Source organism: Halictus rubicundus, chromosome 9 (genome assembly GCF_050948215.1).
Source record: "Halictus rubicundus isolate RS-2024b chromosome 9, iyHalRubi1_principal, whole genome shotgun sequence".
NCBI lineage: Eukaryota > Metazoa > Arthropoda > Insecta > Hymenoptera > Halictidae > Halictus > Halictus rubicundus.
The window spans coordinates 11,388,331-11,404,838 of NC_135157.1; the positions used below are offsets into that span (position 1 = coordinate 11,388,331).

General features: G+C 39.2%; 1 protein-coding gene across 6 annotated transcripts; it reads right to left on the reverse strand.

Annotated features, from left to right (window-relative positions):
* Positions 1–4: 4 nt before the first annotated feature.
* Scamc (Short Calcium-binding Mitochondrial Carrier) lies at positions 5–15,916 on the reverse strand. Of its 6 annotated transcripts, XM_076793345.1 has the most exons (10): positions 15,652–15,916; positions 15,175–15,530; positions 14,070–14,196; positions 13,247–13,334; positions 12,889–13,000; positions 3,876–4,034; positions 3,236–3,493; positions 2,793–2,960; positions 2,471–2,725; positions 5–2,391 (listed from the first exon to the last, which is right to left on the reverse strand). In XM_076793345.1, exons 2-10 carry the CDS (start codon positions 15,364–15,366, stop codon positions 2,317–2,319), a joined length of 1,434 nt encoding a protein of 477 aa, XP_076649460.1. In that variant the 5' UTR covers positions 15,367–15,530; positions 15,652–15,916; the 3' UTR covers positions 5–2,316. The 6 variants fall into 6 exon arrangements, with proteins under 6 accessions (XP_076649460.1, XP_076649464.1, XP_076649466.1 ...); XM_076793349.1 differs by lacking the exons at positions 12,889–13,000; positions 13,247–13,334; positions 14,070–14,196; positions 15,175–15,530; positions 15,652–15,916 and adding exons at positions 10,940–11,153; positions 11,615–12,489; XM_076793351.1 differs by lacking the exons at positions 12,889–13,000; positions 13,247–13,334; positions 14,070–14,196; positions 15,175–15,530; positions 15,652–15,916 and adding an exon at positions 11,615–11,824.
* Between the last annotated feature and the right edge of the window lie 592 nt (positions 15,917–16,508).

Below are 16,508 nucleotides of genomic sequence, written 5' to 3' on the forward strand. Positions count from 1 at the left end.
CAAATGTATCACAAATAAATTTATTAACACATTTTAAATACGATTACAGTCAGTCAAAATATAAAGTACATGATTCCAATGATAAAAAGTCTATTTAATACTGAATTCAAGAAGATACATCATGAAGATACAAAGTAACTAGCAAAATAGTAACGTAAAACTTCTACAGGATTATTTTATTTGCAAGAATAAATATCATAATCATTTTTTTGCATACAAGAGTCGATATATCAAGAATAATAATATAATAAACAGTTATATAATTGTTCGGCAAATCATAAAAGATATTCTTTGGTGAATGACATAAAACTGTAGTAGCAGGTAAATAGGTAATACAGTAAAAAGTGACTATTTTTATACGAAGCACAACTTATATATATTCTTAAATGGAATTAATATTATTATTAATATGTATATATATGTATGTTATATTATATAGGATGAATATTATAGCATACATATATATTGTACATCATATATATATAGGTTGAGGCAGGAAGATCGTTTGTAACATGAAATTATACATGTATTACATAATCTGCCACCAGTCAAATTTGACAACCAGTGTTAACTATTTAGGAACCAAATTGCTTTACAATAATGTATAAATTACGTTTATTCTTTACAAAAGTCTTACGTGTACATGAACATCGAGCCATAGAAAGAACCAGAATAGCCCTCATCAATTCGCACTGTTTCTGAATTTGGAGTAATTACCAGTTCAGCAAAAAACTGTGTGATACTGTATAATATATTTGATTTTTGCGTAGCATACTAAAAGGAAAGTGTTTTTATAGCTCCCTTTCAACTTATCAGAATTATTTACAAAGTATTCTTCTGAAAATATCATGGCTGTCTCATAACTTAAAAATTACACCAAATGTCAACACGAATTATGATATTTTCCTATACAATATACTAAAATGTAAATGCTATAAATTACCCAAAACACGGGTTCTGCAATTTTGCATTTAAACATATTTTTTGTCTATTTAAAATGTGATGGAAAATAGTAATAAGGTACTCCTAGTTCTATAAACGCAGTACCATAAATAATAGCTCGCGTTCATCCAGAATGTATTACGAAGATTGCCGAGCATTACCACCATCTCTCGTCATTCGTATTCTTGCTATTACTTTAATGGGTAAAAGTGAATAGACGCGGCTATAAATACTATCTCGCGACGATACACTTCCATCAAGCGTCACTGTACATATTTATAATATACACGATATACACATCTTGTTCGTAAAATTCATTAACTAGAAGATGAATTATGTTGGAACAAATGTGTAACAGATAACGCATGAACGGTGTTAATATTCGTTCATGGAGTAAGTTTTAATACATGAATTATAAAAAGATCGATGAAACGAGCAGTTTTCTAATTGCAATTCACAGCATAACATCCTGTTTCCGGAGAGATTATTATTATAATTATGATTATTATTACTTGTCGACGATTGACTGGACGATAGAATTAATAAAAATTAAATAAATTTTCTTACTATCAATTAGATGTTATGCACTGAATTACGTTCCCAATTTAGCTTATAACCATACATATCACAGTATCAATATAACCCTACCCTCCCTATTTTCACAATTTGTAACATTTTCTAGCGTATTTGTTAAGGAATACATTCGTTTATATTTTGATAAAACAATGTTTCATATTACCTATACGTGAATATGCTAAACCATTTTCAGAGCATTTTGCAAATTGTACGTGAAAAATTTCACTTTCCTTTACATTTCAATAACCAAACGTATTATTTTTCCATTTTTTTTTTTGATAAAAAAGAAGAAAGATAAAATGAAATTAAGTCGTAATACTTCTTTTCCGAAGATCTTTGTACTATCGTTTCTATTTCGAAATTAAGAATTTACACATTTGTTCTGCTTCTTAGAGACAAAAATGTGAATGTAAGTAATCAACAGGGATTACAACTGAGCCGTTAATGCAATATGTCGAACATACGCAGAATGTACATGTACGAATGCATTGGAAGTTATTTCAATCCCCTATACTGGCCATTTTATTACAATCAGCCTCTTGATTGAAATCTTTCACAAACGCGTGTTAATCGATATACGACGATAGCTCGATACGTTCGGGAGAAATAGAAATAGTGAACGCTTAAATAATTGGGAAAGCCTCAAGTTAACAATAAATAAGCGACGTTACGTTCAACAAGGGGCAGAGCGTGCCCGAATTGCTTATTATACTAGCCGATGATTGAATGGCTTATATATCTTTAGATAGATTTAAAGAATAATTTAATTAAATTAATATCACCTAACATAAATATTCATCACGTCATATTTACACCTAGTAGTCCTCTGAAATTCTCGTAAACTATGTAACTAATCGATACGGCTGGGGCCACCTGAAATCGAAAATAGATAAGCTTATAAACGCTTTCATAAAATATAGTTGACCTACTTTTATAATTAACTGCACTGTACCTTTAAGAAATTTGGTGTTAAACCTCTGTATAATCCACGGACTCCTTCCTTTCTAATAATTTCTTTGAAAACACCGACCATGGTGTTAGGAGATTTATCTGGTGCAATATCAGCTTGTAATCGTGTCCTAACTAAAGCTAACGGGTATGAACACACTTGGCCAGCTGTACTAGAAGTTGTTCCGCACAGTAATAATATCCAAAATGGTGGTGGTTCGTTTTTGTCGTGTGTTCGCAAATACCTATTCTTTAAAGTCTATAAGGAAAAGACAAATATTAAAATCTATTCTACATCTATATCCGTATCACTTCTAAGTACTAACTTCATACACAGCCAGGTCGATGCCAGCATATGGAAGTATCCCTATTAAATTCGGGATGTATCCTTTGTAAAAAGATTTTAGACCTCCTTGTGTGTATATTTTCTTTGTTGCATCGAGTAAACCAGAAAATTCTCCTGTTTTTCTAAGTGCAAATCTAGTTTTGAGTACCTGGAACACATCAGCCACAGCATCAGTATCGGATAATAAACATTAGACTTGTATTACTATTACTATTACCAAAAGGAGCACTGATGGAAGCATCTCTGGATCATCTAAACAGTATTTTTCTGTAACATCTCTCAGATGTACTCTTAGAGATCACAGATTCCACAGATAATTAAGGAATCATTATCGAACAATATTAAGGCTTCGAATAGTCGTAGTTCGTACAGATACTTTCATTAGTGTTCTCTGCTGCACTATTGCTAATGTTCTTATAATACCTCTAGCGGATATATGGCTGACTGACTGATTCCTCCGGCTAAAGATCCTGCCATTAATCGTTCGTACAATCCGAGCTCTCGAACGTCATTTCCTTTAATTGCTCTCTTAATCTGTTCGTACGCCATGAATTTTAGCGCGCTTTCAGGTCCGATTTTAAGTACGTTTATACCGTTCCCTCTCCAAAAGCTAAGCGATCCTCCTTCACGGAGCATGTACCTGAAGCAACTCATAATTTTGCAGTGTCGGGTTCCGTGCACCTGGAATTATGTTTCTTCGTCATAAAATAAAACAAAGCTGGAGCTGACCATTTTTTTTTCTATTACAATTTCACTGTTTACGATATTCAGACTTTCCCATGTGAAATTATCCGAAGAACGACAACAATAATTTACAGAGAGAAAACAGCACCCCTCCCAGACTCGATTTTTATGATATTTACGTCTTTTTTAAATATTCATTATGCTTCAAAAATAAATATAATTAATATAGGCACAGTGATTGGTACCCCCACAGTAATTGGGGTCCGTTACCCTATATTTCTTTGATCTGCAAACTGTAAATTTCGTATGAAAAAAAAATCGGCGTGTTATAGTTGACCGTTGTCCTCCTTTCTAGGCAATGTTTGTTTTCCACGCTTACCTGCAGGTACACTTTGATCCGATCCAAAGGCGCGGTACACGTCCTCGAAACAGCACCGGCTACGCCACCGGACACCAAGTGTCGCCACCACATTCCAGAGACCATTTCGCTAGTCGTGAAATCTTCGGGGACGCCAATGTCCTCTCCGATATCCATATACTGAAAACCATCGTAGAAATTATAATCAATCGTGTCGCATACAATGCATTGCGATTACGACGGCATCGTGTTTCTACGGTTATGCTCGCGCTCGCGTTATGTACCGGAGAACGGGGCCAACTGCCTTGCATTTGAAGACAGTCCATAGCGCGAAAAATCGAATTTCGCTTCGATAAGTCGTACGCGAACGATTAAACCTTCTGATCGCCATGTTTTAATATCCAATTCGTCCTTATATATATATATTTTTTTCATTCGTGTCGTCAGGCGAGCACAACAAATCCGCGTACACGCGGTGCGCAGATTGTGTGGCCGCTCGAACCGCGTTTCAATTTTCCTGGGGAAAGATGAGCAGGGTGGAACTCATGCTATCGGGGAATTAAACGCTGCGACAGACTCCCTTTATCCGCCTTGCGCTCAAAGAAGCCGGTGTCAACCAGTTCAGCATGATCGGTCGCGCTAAAATCGCACGACCGCAACCGCCAGCCAGACTATACTCGATCCGGCAGTCGGGGAGCACCACGTGTCAGATAATTCCTGAACTCCGATCAGCTGTAATTTTCACGCGAGACATCGTGAAACACATAAACGCCGTTCGATTTTCGACTGTCTTATCTGTCGCAGACGTTACATCACGCTTTTCCACGCGCCGAGCTTCAACGCTCGTCGGCTCGGATCGGTTCGCGTCGCAGACGGTTTTTCAAAGTGCGCGCCGCTACGAACGACCTTGACAATTTCAACAGACACCAGAACAATATTTAGAAAACGGTTTGGCACTGGCTGGGCAGTCGATAAGTGAAAGTCAAGGATCGCCGAATGGAATTTCGCTCGTCACCCATATCAAAGGTCGACAGAAAAAGATATATGCATAAATTTCTCTTCGAAAAATGTATATTCTTGAAAGGGGTGATTCCCGAGATCATTCGAAGTAAGTTTTTCCTTTACGAAAATGTTCTCCGCATCGTTAAGGAGTTATTAACGAAAAACGCGGTCCCAATCCGTCCGCTGTATCCGCGCTCTGATTGGTCAGTGTTTTCCAAGGAAAAAGTTATTTCAAATGACCTCGAGAAGTACAGTTTCTTACATAAAAAAAAACTCCTGGCGTAGCAGGAGACTGTTGAAGAATTAAGAATGAGGGCATCTTTAAGAATTATAAAATTAAAAGCTCTCTTGAACTCGGATCATGTTTTACGCATCTCATAAGTGAATCGTCTGTTCAAAGTTCAATTATAAACACTGTTTTCCTTGTCTTTAACGATGCTGCAGAGTTTTCAGTTGAAAACTATACAATCAATTATAGTACTTTCGTAGATTCGTTAATAACTTGAATAGCTGACGAGGTAAGCTACCATAGCCACAGCTTGTTAACAATTTCGATTTAATAACCGGGAAAATGACATTGTCACTTGCGCGTAGTGGGGGGAGAAGAATGTTTTATCTCGCCGACTGGATACGCTAGATAGATACACATTTCGATAAATAGCGCGGAAGGTAGACGCAGCCGTTCACAGAGCACGTGTCGAACGAGTGCTCGTCATAGAAATAATCCGCGTATTTTCTTTCCGGGATTTAATATATCGAAATGCTCTATAATTGCGAGAGCATGTGAGCAAGGTAACTGCCGTAAACAGGGCCGCGCCAATATGCTCGCAGGCCCTCGACAATTTTGCACTAGATCCACCTGCACCGAGCTCGACTATGCTCTTTCCGATCTAATCCTGTTCTCGTAGGTCTGAAATTTTCGAACACGGAAAATCGATAGACGAAATTACGAAATTACCCCGGGGAAGCCAGACTCACTGTCGGGTTTCAATGAATTAGATTTCGACCTTGTACATCTTCGATTGATTACACAAGCGGTTTCTGTCGACGTTTACTGCGTAAAAATTCTTAAAAAGAAAACTGGTTGATCTATCAGAAAATTTGTCGAAAGAAATTCTAGTTGGTTAGTTTTCAAATGCCTCGGAATATTTCCGATAACGGCACACGCGCGTGACGTGTTCTAATCGTTTTAAGGAAAGCATTCGAACTGGAACGTAATAGGATATTCTTTAAAAAAAAAAGAATAGAGTCCGAAGAACAAGCGTTTCGTCACGAAGGTTTTCCTTTCTCTTTCAACTGTTGCACTGTCTGGTAGATGTGAGCGAGCTGACACGAGGTGAAAAATACGAAAAAGATCGAACCAAATACGGCACTTGATGAAGCAAGAAGAGGTGGTCGGTATCGATGTCCGCGGCGGTATCCATTGTCCACGTGCAACAGAAATATTAGATCGTGTCGCGGCGCGTTCAATTTTGGTTGAACGAATTTCAAACGGAACTGGAAAGATAGAAGAGGCGTGCAGCTCTCTGGGGTTGTGTCCGGGCCGCAAGCCAACGGATTGCTCTTGATGTCTCGCCCAATGTCGACTTTAAATCCACATCTATTCGGTTAATATCTCTCCCGGCGTGAAGACACGCTGCTGGTCACGAGACTGATTATTTTAATCCTCGTCGGGCCGGCAAGAACGGAAAATTCACGAGAATGCCCGTAATCGGACTCGCGATCATGCACGCCTTTACTTCACGTGGACAAGCTAACAGCAGAACGCCCCGTGACATTAAGGAAAATTGATCTACCGTCGGAGTAATAATTAATAAAACATAGCTATCTAATATCTGAGACTACCTTGCTTCTTGTAATATGTATACAGTAATATATATTTATATATAGTAACTTCGAAGCCTATGAAAAATGTATTTTGAGATCATTGGTTGCATAATGAGAGCGCCAGAGGAAAATCATTGGTATAGTGTAGTCTATACTAAGAAGGGAGGGAGTTAGAGTGTCTATGTCAGAGCTATTCGGCGTCTGCCCGTGGGGGCAACGATTTTCTTGCATATGGAGAACGGCGGGCACCAAGCCACTCCCCTGTGGGAAAGGCTGCATGTGTTTGTCACACGCATTGCCAGTGCCGCCATAGCAAGACTTGTGTCCCCACTCTAACTTCCCTTTCTACCGCGCTATTCTCCCACGCTTCCGCCGCAGCTCGGTCACGTGACGTGAATTTTATATTTCACATGTTTCATTTGCATAATTTAACGGCACTCCCATCAATTAGCAAACACGTCTTACGGAAAAATTGTATTTTCTTAAAATAATCGCTTTCTTATCTGAAAATCTAGCTTTCGAGGAAGAATGGAATTCCTGTTTGTAGATAATCGCGCACGCTGAATATTATGGTTATATACATTTACTGATAAGATTAACGAATGGACGATATACATACGGTAAGCACTCGTTACTTGAAGCTCCCGTTAAATTTTTTTTAGATCTGCCCGATACGATTGGAAAATTGCATTAACCAGTTCACCTGAATTATTTTATTTTCCAGTACTCTAGTACCTGTCGCAAAAATGCGAATGGCAATGTTGGTCAGAAATTACGAGGAAATCGATATCGCGAGTCGAGTGTCAGATAACAATCGTCCGGTCACCGGTTAGAATACATACATATTTCGTATCGAAGCATGGTACATAAACGATAGCCTTAGTAATGTTAATATACTCTTTTCGTGATATTAGCAATTTTTGAAAAATCGTTTACTTAGTACACGAACGAAGAATACTGTACGATTTCCTAAATTCCTATAAATACATGAAAAAATATATCTCAGTAAATTACAGGTACTTTATGCAATTATTTGTGTTTAATTCTGTTATCTGTGGATTACTAGTCTTATGATGTAATTACACTGACATAATGCAATAATCCCGCCTACATGTCTTCTGACATAATAGCCTTAATTTAATACTAGAGGACGGTCAGACTTAGGTTCGGCTATAAAAATATAGACTCGCTTTTAAATCCCTACATCAACTATTCAAGTATGTACATCAAAATCCTGCGTAAAGATAGAATTCATCGTGCAATCGCTTATCATTTATTTGTTCTGTTGATAACACAAAATGTATTTCACGAATCAAGTAGTTTCACTTGCTAAAGTGAATTTGAAAGGTACAAATGTTCCCGCGCGAAGTACAGCTCCCGCGGCGAAGGAATGTTTAAGCAGAACAATCTCGAACAAACCGGAGAAGGGATAGAAAATTTCACGTTCACGATGAATCATCGCTTTGCATGAATGAGTCCAGCAATTTGTCGATGTGTTAACACCGAACGGTATGGTGTCTCAATTGCTAGAAACTTGGTCAGAATATTGTTCTATGAAGCTAGATTTCAGTCTGGTGCTATCAAAAACGTAGGTTCCCACATAGGCCGAGCGCGGAATCAATGGGGACACGTGTTCCGTCCAAAGCCGCTGTCAATTCTTGCCGGTCAGCTCTCGCGGTTATTCCCGAACCGTTTTCGGTTCCACTTTCAACTAATAAATTACACATACACGCAAGCATACCGACATACTCAACGGAAGTTTTCATATTATTTTACTTAACAACAACGCCGCGTCATCGTCAACCGCCTGATAATTAACATTCGGTACGAAAATATTTGTATAGACACACTCCAGTCGTTTATCAGCCGAATTGAATTTCGCAAGAACGTCGTCCGAGCGTTCAAGAATGTGCGAGCACGGATCCCTCAAGCTTTCGCTTTCTCCTCCCGCCACGTGAATTTTCGCCCAGCCTTTCCATAACCTCTAACCGACTTCGAAGGCAGAAATCTGTAACGAAATGTCGAAAGGTTTCCGGTGTCTAACCTCGAAATCCATTTCGGAACGCGAATCTTAATCGTCGTGCGAATCGGATTTCGTTGATAATTTATCAGAAAGTATTCGAACCGATAATCTCGTCGAAGTTAAGCTTCTCGGCGTTTCGAATTCTACCTACACGAAATTCTATTTTAAATACACGATAGAGGTTAGAACCGCGGTGTAATTCTCGGCCAGATTTGGACTCGTTGCCCCTTTCGAGCGCCCATAGATAGCTACATTGAGACAGCATGGTGAGACACTCACCCGTTGCAGAAGCTCATGATAGCCTTGAAGAAATTCCTCGCAAACCTGACAGGTGGAAGGGATGCTCTCGTGCTTCAAAATTCCCGGCTTTTTTAACGTGTACATCCCAGCGGAATGTGTGTTACGAAAATCGGCGACCGGTTCGTCTGCGCCCGAAATCTCTGCGTTTCCTTAGACCGGAACAAAAAAAAATAGACTGGACGCGGCGCGGATCCGTGTGCTGTACCAACGTGAAATCTTCTCGTGTCACCTGCGCCCGAGGACACGTGAACAACGGAGGGAACAAGCGAGAGAATAGAAACGAGCACTGTTTCACGATTGTGCACAGCGGAATCGGAGAAAACGAGCCTCGCCACGATCCAGCGATTCGAAAGCTCGGAGTCCGATCTCGAGACTGAAGAGCGCGAAGAGACGGTGGGGGAATAGGAACGAAGATACGGTTCATCCGGGGATGCCCCCCACCATTATCTTACAGTGTCCACACTGCAGCATACGTCACATAATACGTATATCTGGGAGAGTACCTGTTAGAATGAGTACATAAATCGGCTTTGACTATTCCATACCTAGGCAAAATCCTTCCGTAATATTTGCAACGTCTGCTACTAGACGCTTTAAATAAAAAAACGGTACTTTGGTAAGTAAAACGTTTTTATTTTAACACTAACCGTACCGATCTCGCTTCTTCATTTCTGTGGTTATTAAAATTGCAAAAATACTTCCATTGGAAATTATTAAATACATTTTTTCCCTCGAGCACATGTCTTATGGTTTCTATAAACCAACGTATACCAGTCACATTTTGTGCTCGGCAAGGTTAGTGTTAATAACCTGAATTAAAGTATGTTATTAGTACATTTCACATATATATTTAAAAAAAGGCAGTAAACTTGGGAGACGTTGGCAAAGTAATTCATTTTTAATTGAAACGTGTGTTATAGTGAAATGTTGAAAAACTGTGACCGAAACTTCAATAAACATTTTGTCATTCCAGTTTCCGTAAATTAGTGCCCAAACATCTACATTTTAGTGACTACAATGTTACGATATGTCAGAACGATAGAAGGTTATGCAGGATGTGTCCCAAAAATGTGGTACTTCCTTGAAAGGGCTGATTCCTGAGATCATCTGAAATAACTTTTTCTTTTGCGAAAATGTTCTCCGCTGCTTCGTTAAAGAGTTATTAACAAAAAGCATGGACCAATCAGAGCGCGGCTACGACAAGCCCCGCTGAGCGTGGCGTTGGCATTGGCCGAGCCGGAATCCGTCCACTGCAACCGCGCTCCGATTGGTCGGTGTTTTTCGTTAATAATTCCTTAACAGAGCCGCGGAGAACATTTTCGCAAAGGAAAAAGTTATTCCAAATGACCTTGGGAAGTCCTCGTTTCAAGGAAGTACAACATGTAGAAATGGTCGTATTTAATTAAATTTTAGCTGGCTCTCGACAAGTATGCGAAGAATGTATAAACCACGTGGCCCCTTTTCACGTGAAAGTTAACCATCCTGACTTGTAAATTGGATGTAGCAACACACCTGAGACATAATGGTTTTCCTTAGCAACTACAAAGCGAGAAATGCTTTTTGCGAGCTTCATCAAGGTGGATGGGGACACGAGGAAGTGGAGATGAAAGAAAAGAGAAAAATTAATTTGCGCTGAATTGATTTAATTACGTCCGTACTCGCGCGAAGTAGGCGCTAACTAAAACCGATGCAGTCATGGTTGCTGCGTCACGGAAATACCCGAGGCATGACGAGGTACGTCATCCTTTGAGGAAACTGATACTGGACCGAACGGTAAACACGTTTACTTCTCCGAGTGCATACACTGGCGCACGGGTGCAAGGTGAACATGTTCTTATATCTTCATTGCGAAAACTCTAATAAATTTGAATTTTCGAGGGAACGTGATTCTCTATTTGTAAAACTACTTATAGAAATAACGTAAATATCTTACTTGCTTCGATGGTTAATTAGAGGGGACATAAAGAGTCGGTCCACGCACACAGTCTTAAAATTTATGACGACAAGTTTTCGTGGCGGCGCTGTCTCTAGGCCTAGGGCTCCGAGATCTGTGGTACAGCACTATTGTCGGTCTGTACCCAGCAGACGATGACCTCACAGCCTAGCACATACTCGGCTGACGAAACGTTGAGACATATTTCGCCACCCTAAGAAAGCCCGTCGCTTACAATCAAGTTCGAACTAGAAAATGTTATAAGTGTACCGCGTTTCATTATAAACATCACTCATTAATTTGTCTACGGAGGAAAGTCGACTTAACTTCTTGTTCGAGTAATCCGTGTACTTTCATCAAATAATTCGAACGTAAAATAATATTTATCGTTGATTTTCTTGGCAATTGAAAACAGAGAAACGATTGTAATGCTGTTCGTGTAGTATATTTTTATTGATTTGGTAGAGAAAACAAAAATGTCGAGTTAGACACACTTCTGCAGTAGGTATATATATATATATATATATATATTCTCTCAATAAGGTCTACTTTCGTTCAATAACGAGCGACACGTAAGTGGTCGCGAATATAGATAATTTATGTGTTTTCCTTCCGTTATCACTTGAAATGTTAAACGTCGGTTCGTTGATGAATTAGCATAACATCGTTTCCTACCATTGTGTGCGCTACACCTATGCATCGTGTCAGGGTTACAAATTCCGCGAGTACATAACGAGGCAATTCGTTACTGGAAAACGAATTCGAAAATTTAACGGGAACATCCAATTTCGTAATCACTCTGAACGCAAAGGTTTCACTCGACGACCGTTTCGAGAACCGAATTACAACCTTAGAAAGCGCATCGCTCGACTTGCAACCCTTTCCCGACCACTATATGCGAGGGTAAGCGACTGTGCGGATAAAAAAAGAAAAAGGCTCAACACGACGCATGCGCATGAAGCGTGCGCGCTTGTAAATGCGCTTGCGCGCACGAGTCGAATCGACGAGCAGAGGTGGACGTCTAACGGAGAGCGGGGAAAGGCGCTGGGAACAGCTGGCAGATTATCAAGGTCATTTCGAATGACAGCCACACGTCACACCTCCGGTCGAGCCCCCTCTGTCGACCAATCAGAGGCCCGGAATCGGCTCGATCTCTTACCACTTGTACACATGCAAACTACATCCACGAGTTCATCGTACAATGGTTATCTAGCGGGCAGACGCATAGAGCCATTTGCGCAGCTGCGTTTGTGTTTCATTAACGAGGGATGAGCGCGTAACTTTTACTATTTGCTCAAACAGACGGAACCGCGTTTGCAGACAATTGACGCACATAATCCCAGAAATAACGAGGACCGAGAAAAAAAAAATAAAGACACCACGAAAACTCGTTCGTAATAATTTATTAAATAAATTATTTCAAATTTTTGTGTTATTGTTAGCAAGTTTCTTCTATGATATTTTGTAGAATGGTACAGGATTTAGTATATGAAATCCCAATGATTGTTAAGAAGCGTTGACTGTATAGGTTTATTTAACACTAGGTTTACGGAGCACTAATAATGACTATTTTACATTACTTTATAAAAATAACATGAACGTATCGATCAAAGTTTGTAGCCATTTTTTAAATAATATATACCCAAAGAAATCAATTTGTTAAATAATTGCTCGTAGATGCATTTTTACAATCTCAATATTTGCAATTTAAAAATATTAGAATCCGCCATTTTCACGGGTCCCGTAAATCTAGTGTTAAATTAATGGACGCCATCAAGTGCAATATGTTAGACTCATTAGTTAATAGAATCATTGTAAATGTTGTATTGTTAAAGTATTCAAAAAAAAAAAGGAAAGATGTATATAGTATTTGTTTGATGTTATTCTATTTTTACTTACTAGTTTCTAATGTAGTTACACCAATGGTGATGTCGTGTGAACATACTTACGTTTGTATGGTGCCAGTATTCGATAAGACCCAGCAGATCGGTACTTGGGGCATAAAGTAGAAAATCTCGCCACTCGTTGAAGCTAATAGTGAGACTTCCATCTTTGTCCATTCTATAAGTAGGACAATATAAGCAACGTGAATCGACAGGGATGAGAGATTCTTGAAATAAAACCGTTTCATCGCGACAAAATTATGAAATAGAAAAAGATTTTTGTATCAACGTATCGATCCCCGCGCGCAAAGCTCGCACGAGATGACTCATGCTATTGTCGTCCGAGCAGTGTATAGCTTGAACTACACGTCGTTCGAACGATTTGCACAAACGCAAGCAAATCGTTGCTACGCAAAACACCTACCGTTGCAACAATTTCTTTGCTTCGCCGTCGGCCATCTTTATCCCTAGTTCCTCGAACGATTTTATCAATTCCTCCAAGTCAATTTTACCTGGAAACATAAAAAATACGTCACAATACGGGACAACACAAAGAAAACTGTGTTTTCTGCAACACCGCCCGACGATGTGTCAATATCGAATGAATAATAAGAAACAATGACGACAACGGTAATCTGATTTTCTCAATATTTACTAAACATTGGTACAAGTTCGTGTTTACATTAATAGTGTCGTCCGTTTAATACCACTTAAAAAAAAATGTTCCAAATTACGCATCGTTTCTTTTTTTTCAATTCGTATTTTCGAAAATTCCTTTTTTTTTCTAATTTGCAAAATTAAAGGAATTTATGTTGGCAAGTTTTCTGAGCGATCAATAACTATAAATAAATGTGATAAAATTAAATTGCGACAAAAATTTAATGGGACATAATATGACCTTGAAGCGGCCTTAACCCCTCGGGGATCGCAGACATCATTATCTACTGTTACGTAGGATGACGCGATGGGTGATGCTTATCCGGAACACACGGTAGATAATGACGCTCAACTAGTCAAACTTTCTGTGTCTCCGGGTTGAGATGAGTTCAAGATCGTATTATGTCAATAAGTAGGACAATGAAAAAAATCGAAGCCAGTTGTTTCTGGACGAATACAAATTCATTCGAATTGATTGCATCGAAGCTATATAGAATCGCAATATAAATTATTTTCAATAATAAGTCGGGATTTCATAGCAGTTGAACAAAATGGTAATTAGTCAACATTTCTTATTTGGGTTTACTAACCGTCTCTGTTCTTGTCAAGGTGAGTGAACTGTAGACGTAAATTTTTTTCGTGCTCGCGGACATAATGTATGAATTCCGCGAGGCTAATATCACCGCTTTTGGTGCTGTCCGACCTAGCCAAAAATTCCTGGAAAAAACAATTACTGTAATCTGGGAATCGGAGAAATATTTATCATCGTGTCGGAAATAAAATAAATAACGTGATCGTGAAATACTCGAAAAATTTTTATCGAAGAATATTTACTACGTACAAATATACCGAAGAGTTCGAGGTCTGTAGGTACATACTTATAGGTCCTTTTGTGGGTTCTTTAAAAGTGCTACAGAGAAACCGTACAAGTCTGGCAAAAATATGTGTAAATCTATTCCCAGACTATTTGTAGCCAATTGAAATTTCGCTTTTTAACGTTTATTATTAGAAACTGGCATAAATTTGAATAAAATTTGAATGCTGCAAATGTTTATCGAGCTGGAGTTACATAACAATGAATTTTACATTTGCAAATCATACGCGCAAAAATAAACTTGAAAAATTATACCGGACCGTAAAAAGATCGAAAAGATCGTATATAAATACTACGCAGTAAATGAAATACAGAATTTAATATTTTACTGTTCAACAGAACTTTATCACACCAATGCTCATTTCTACTGTGAACAAAAAAGAATTAATAAAAAAATTAAAGTATGCCTATTTTTATGTATTAATAAAAATTGGATTCGAATTATATCTAAAACGATTATGAACGACCGTCTAAAATCATATTATATTCTAAGTAATCGGAAACCTTCAATTTTATGTAACATCTGCAGTACGCGATTAATGGGTGTGCATGCGTACACGCGTCTTCGCAGAACGAACAATCTAATCTCGATTATACCACGATTTCCAGCGGAAGTGCGACTGGAATGAATGAAGCGGTAAAGCAAACGTGAACGGCATGGTAAACGGTAATTGATAGTCATTATTTTCCAACGAGACTATCGAGAATTGTGAAAGTCACATGCAACGACCGCATTGCTCGTTTCGATCGTACGTTGGCGCCTACGTCGAGCCAGAGAGCCTGGCTGTCGCAAACTCTTTTTTTTTTCAAATTCCGCTCACCTCGGCATAGTATTTGTCGACTCCGACCTCGCGGAGAGCCTTCGACAAGTCCTTCACATCGATTTTCCCATTTCCGTCCTGATCCAAGTTTTGAAATATCTTCTCGAGCCGCTCCTCGTCCTCTGCCGGCAACTCGTGCAGATAGTGCGGCGGCTTCACGCCATGCACGGCGCTTACTCGATTGCCAGGCATGTTTCTGTCAGGTCCTGTGCTCCCCAAAAATCGTCGAGGATCTCCTCCCACAGTATCCTCGCACACATACACCCAGACACCTCACCGTTATTTTTCCCCCGTTTCCTTTCTATTTCTCGAGGCTACAGGTCTCGGGGTCCACTCGCCGAGTTTTTCTCTGGCCACTGCGCGGAACGTTTTGATCGTTAAACAAGCTTACGATAGAACTCATAACTGCATCACACACGTGGCTCGCGAGCAGTGTGTATCGATTTCCCCTGAATAACGGGCACGTTTTCTACCTACCGAATAACGTAATCCTGCGTGTGTGTGCGTGTTGCCGTCACGTCGTCGATATTCACACGTTCTCTCACTGAATACTCGCCCACCGTAAAGATCAATGTCGACCGCGTGGAAGGATCGGTACTCCACACCCTTCCTTGCTGTGTAATTCCACCGAAATCGACCGTGTACACTCACCGTATAACACCGAACCACACTGAGCTATTCGCGTACTTTCGGAACCTTACAACGGTTACAACCGTTTATGCACAACTGAGTCCGGTGTCGCTGGAGTGTCCTGAATCGTGCGCGATTCTTGGAAACTTATCTACTGGGCAGAGGCGCGCGCATCGCGTGGAATTTGAATTCACTTGTCAGGATAGAATTATGAAGCTTTGAAAATACGAGTTCAGTGAAGATAAAAAGGAAATATATTGATACACGTTACTAAATATTTATTTATGCATCAATATATTGTAGAATTAATTGGAGGTAGGATTTCGATGTGGATTTCTTTAAAACTAGGTTTACGGAGCATTAAAAGCGAGTATTTTACATTACTTTATAAAAATAAGAAGAATGTGTCTATCCAAGTTTTCAGCCATTTTTTAAATAATATATACCTAAGGAAATAAGTTTGTTGAGTAACTCCACGTAGATCGATCTTCACAATCTCAATAATCGGAAATTAAAAATATTAGAACCCGTCATTTTGACGGGTCCCGTAAACCTAGTGTTAAATTCAGTTATACACTGTTGTTACTATTTTAAACCGTGTATTTGCAAATAGCGTTGCAATTATGCCTGCAGTTCCAAATAGGTATTTAATTCCGAAGTTAGAACGAGGATATTTTATTTCTCGCAATTGATGTGAAATTGAG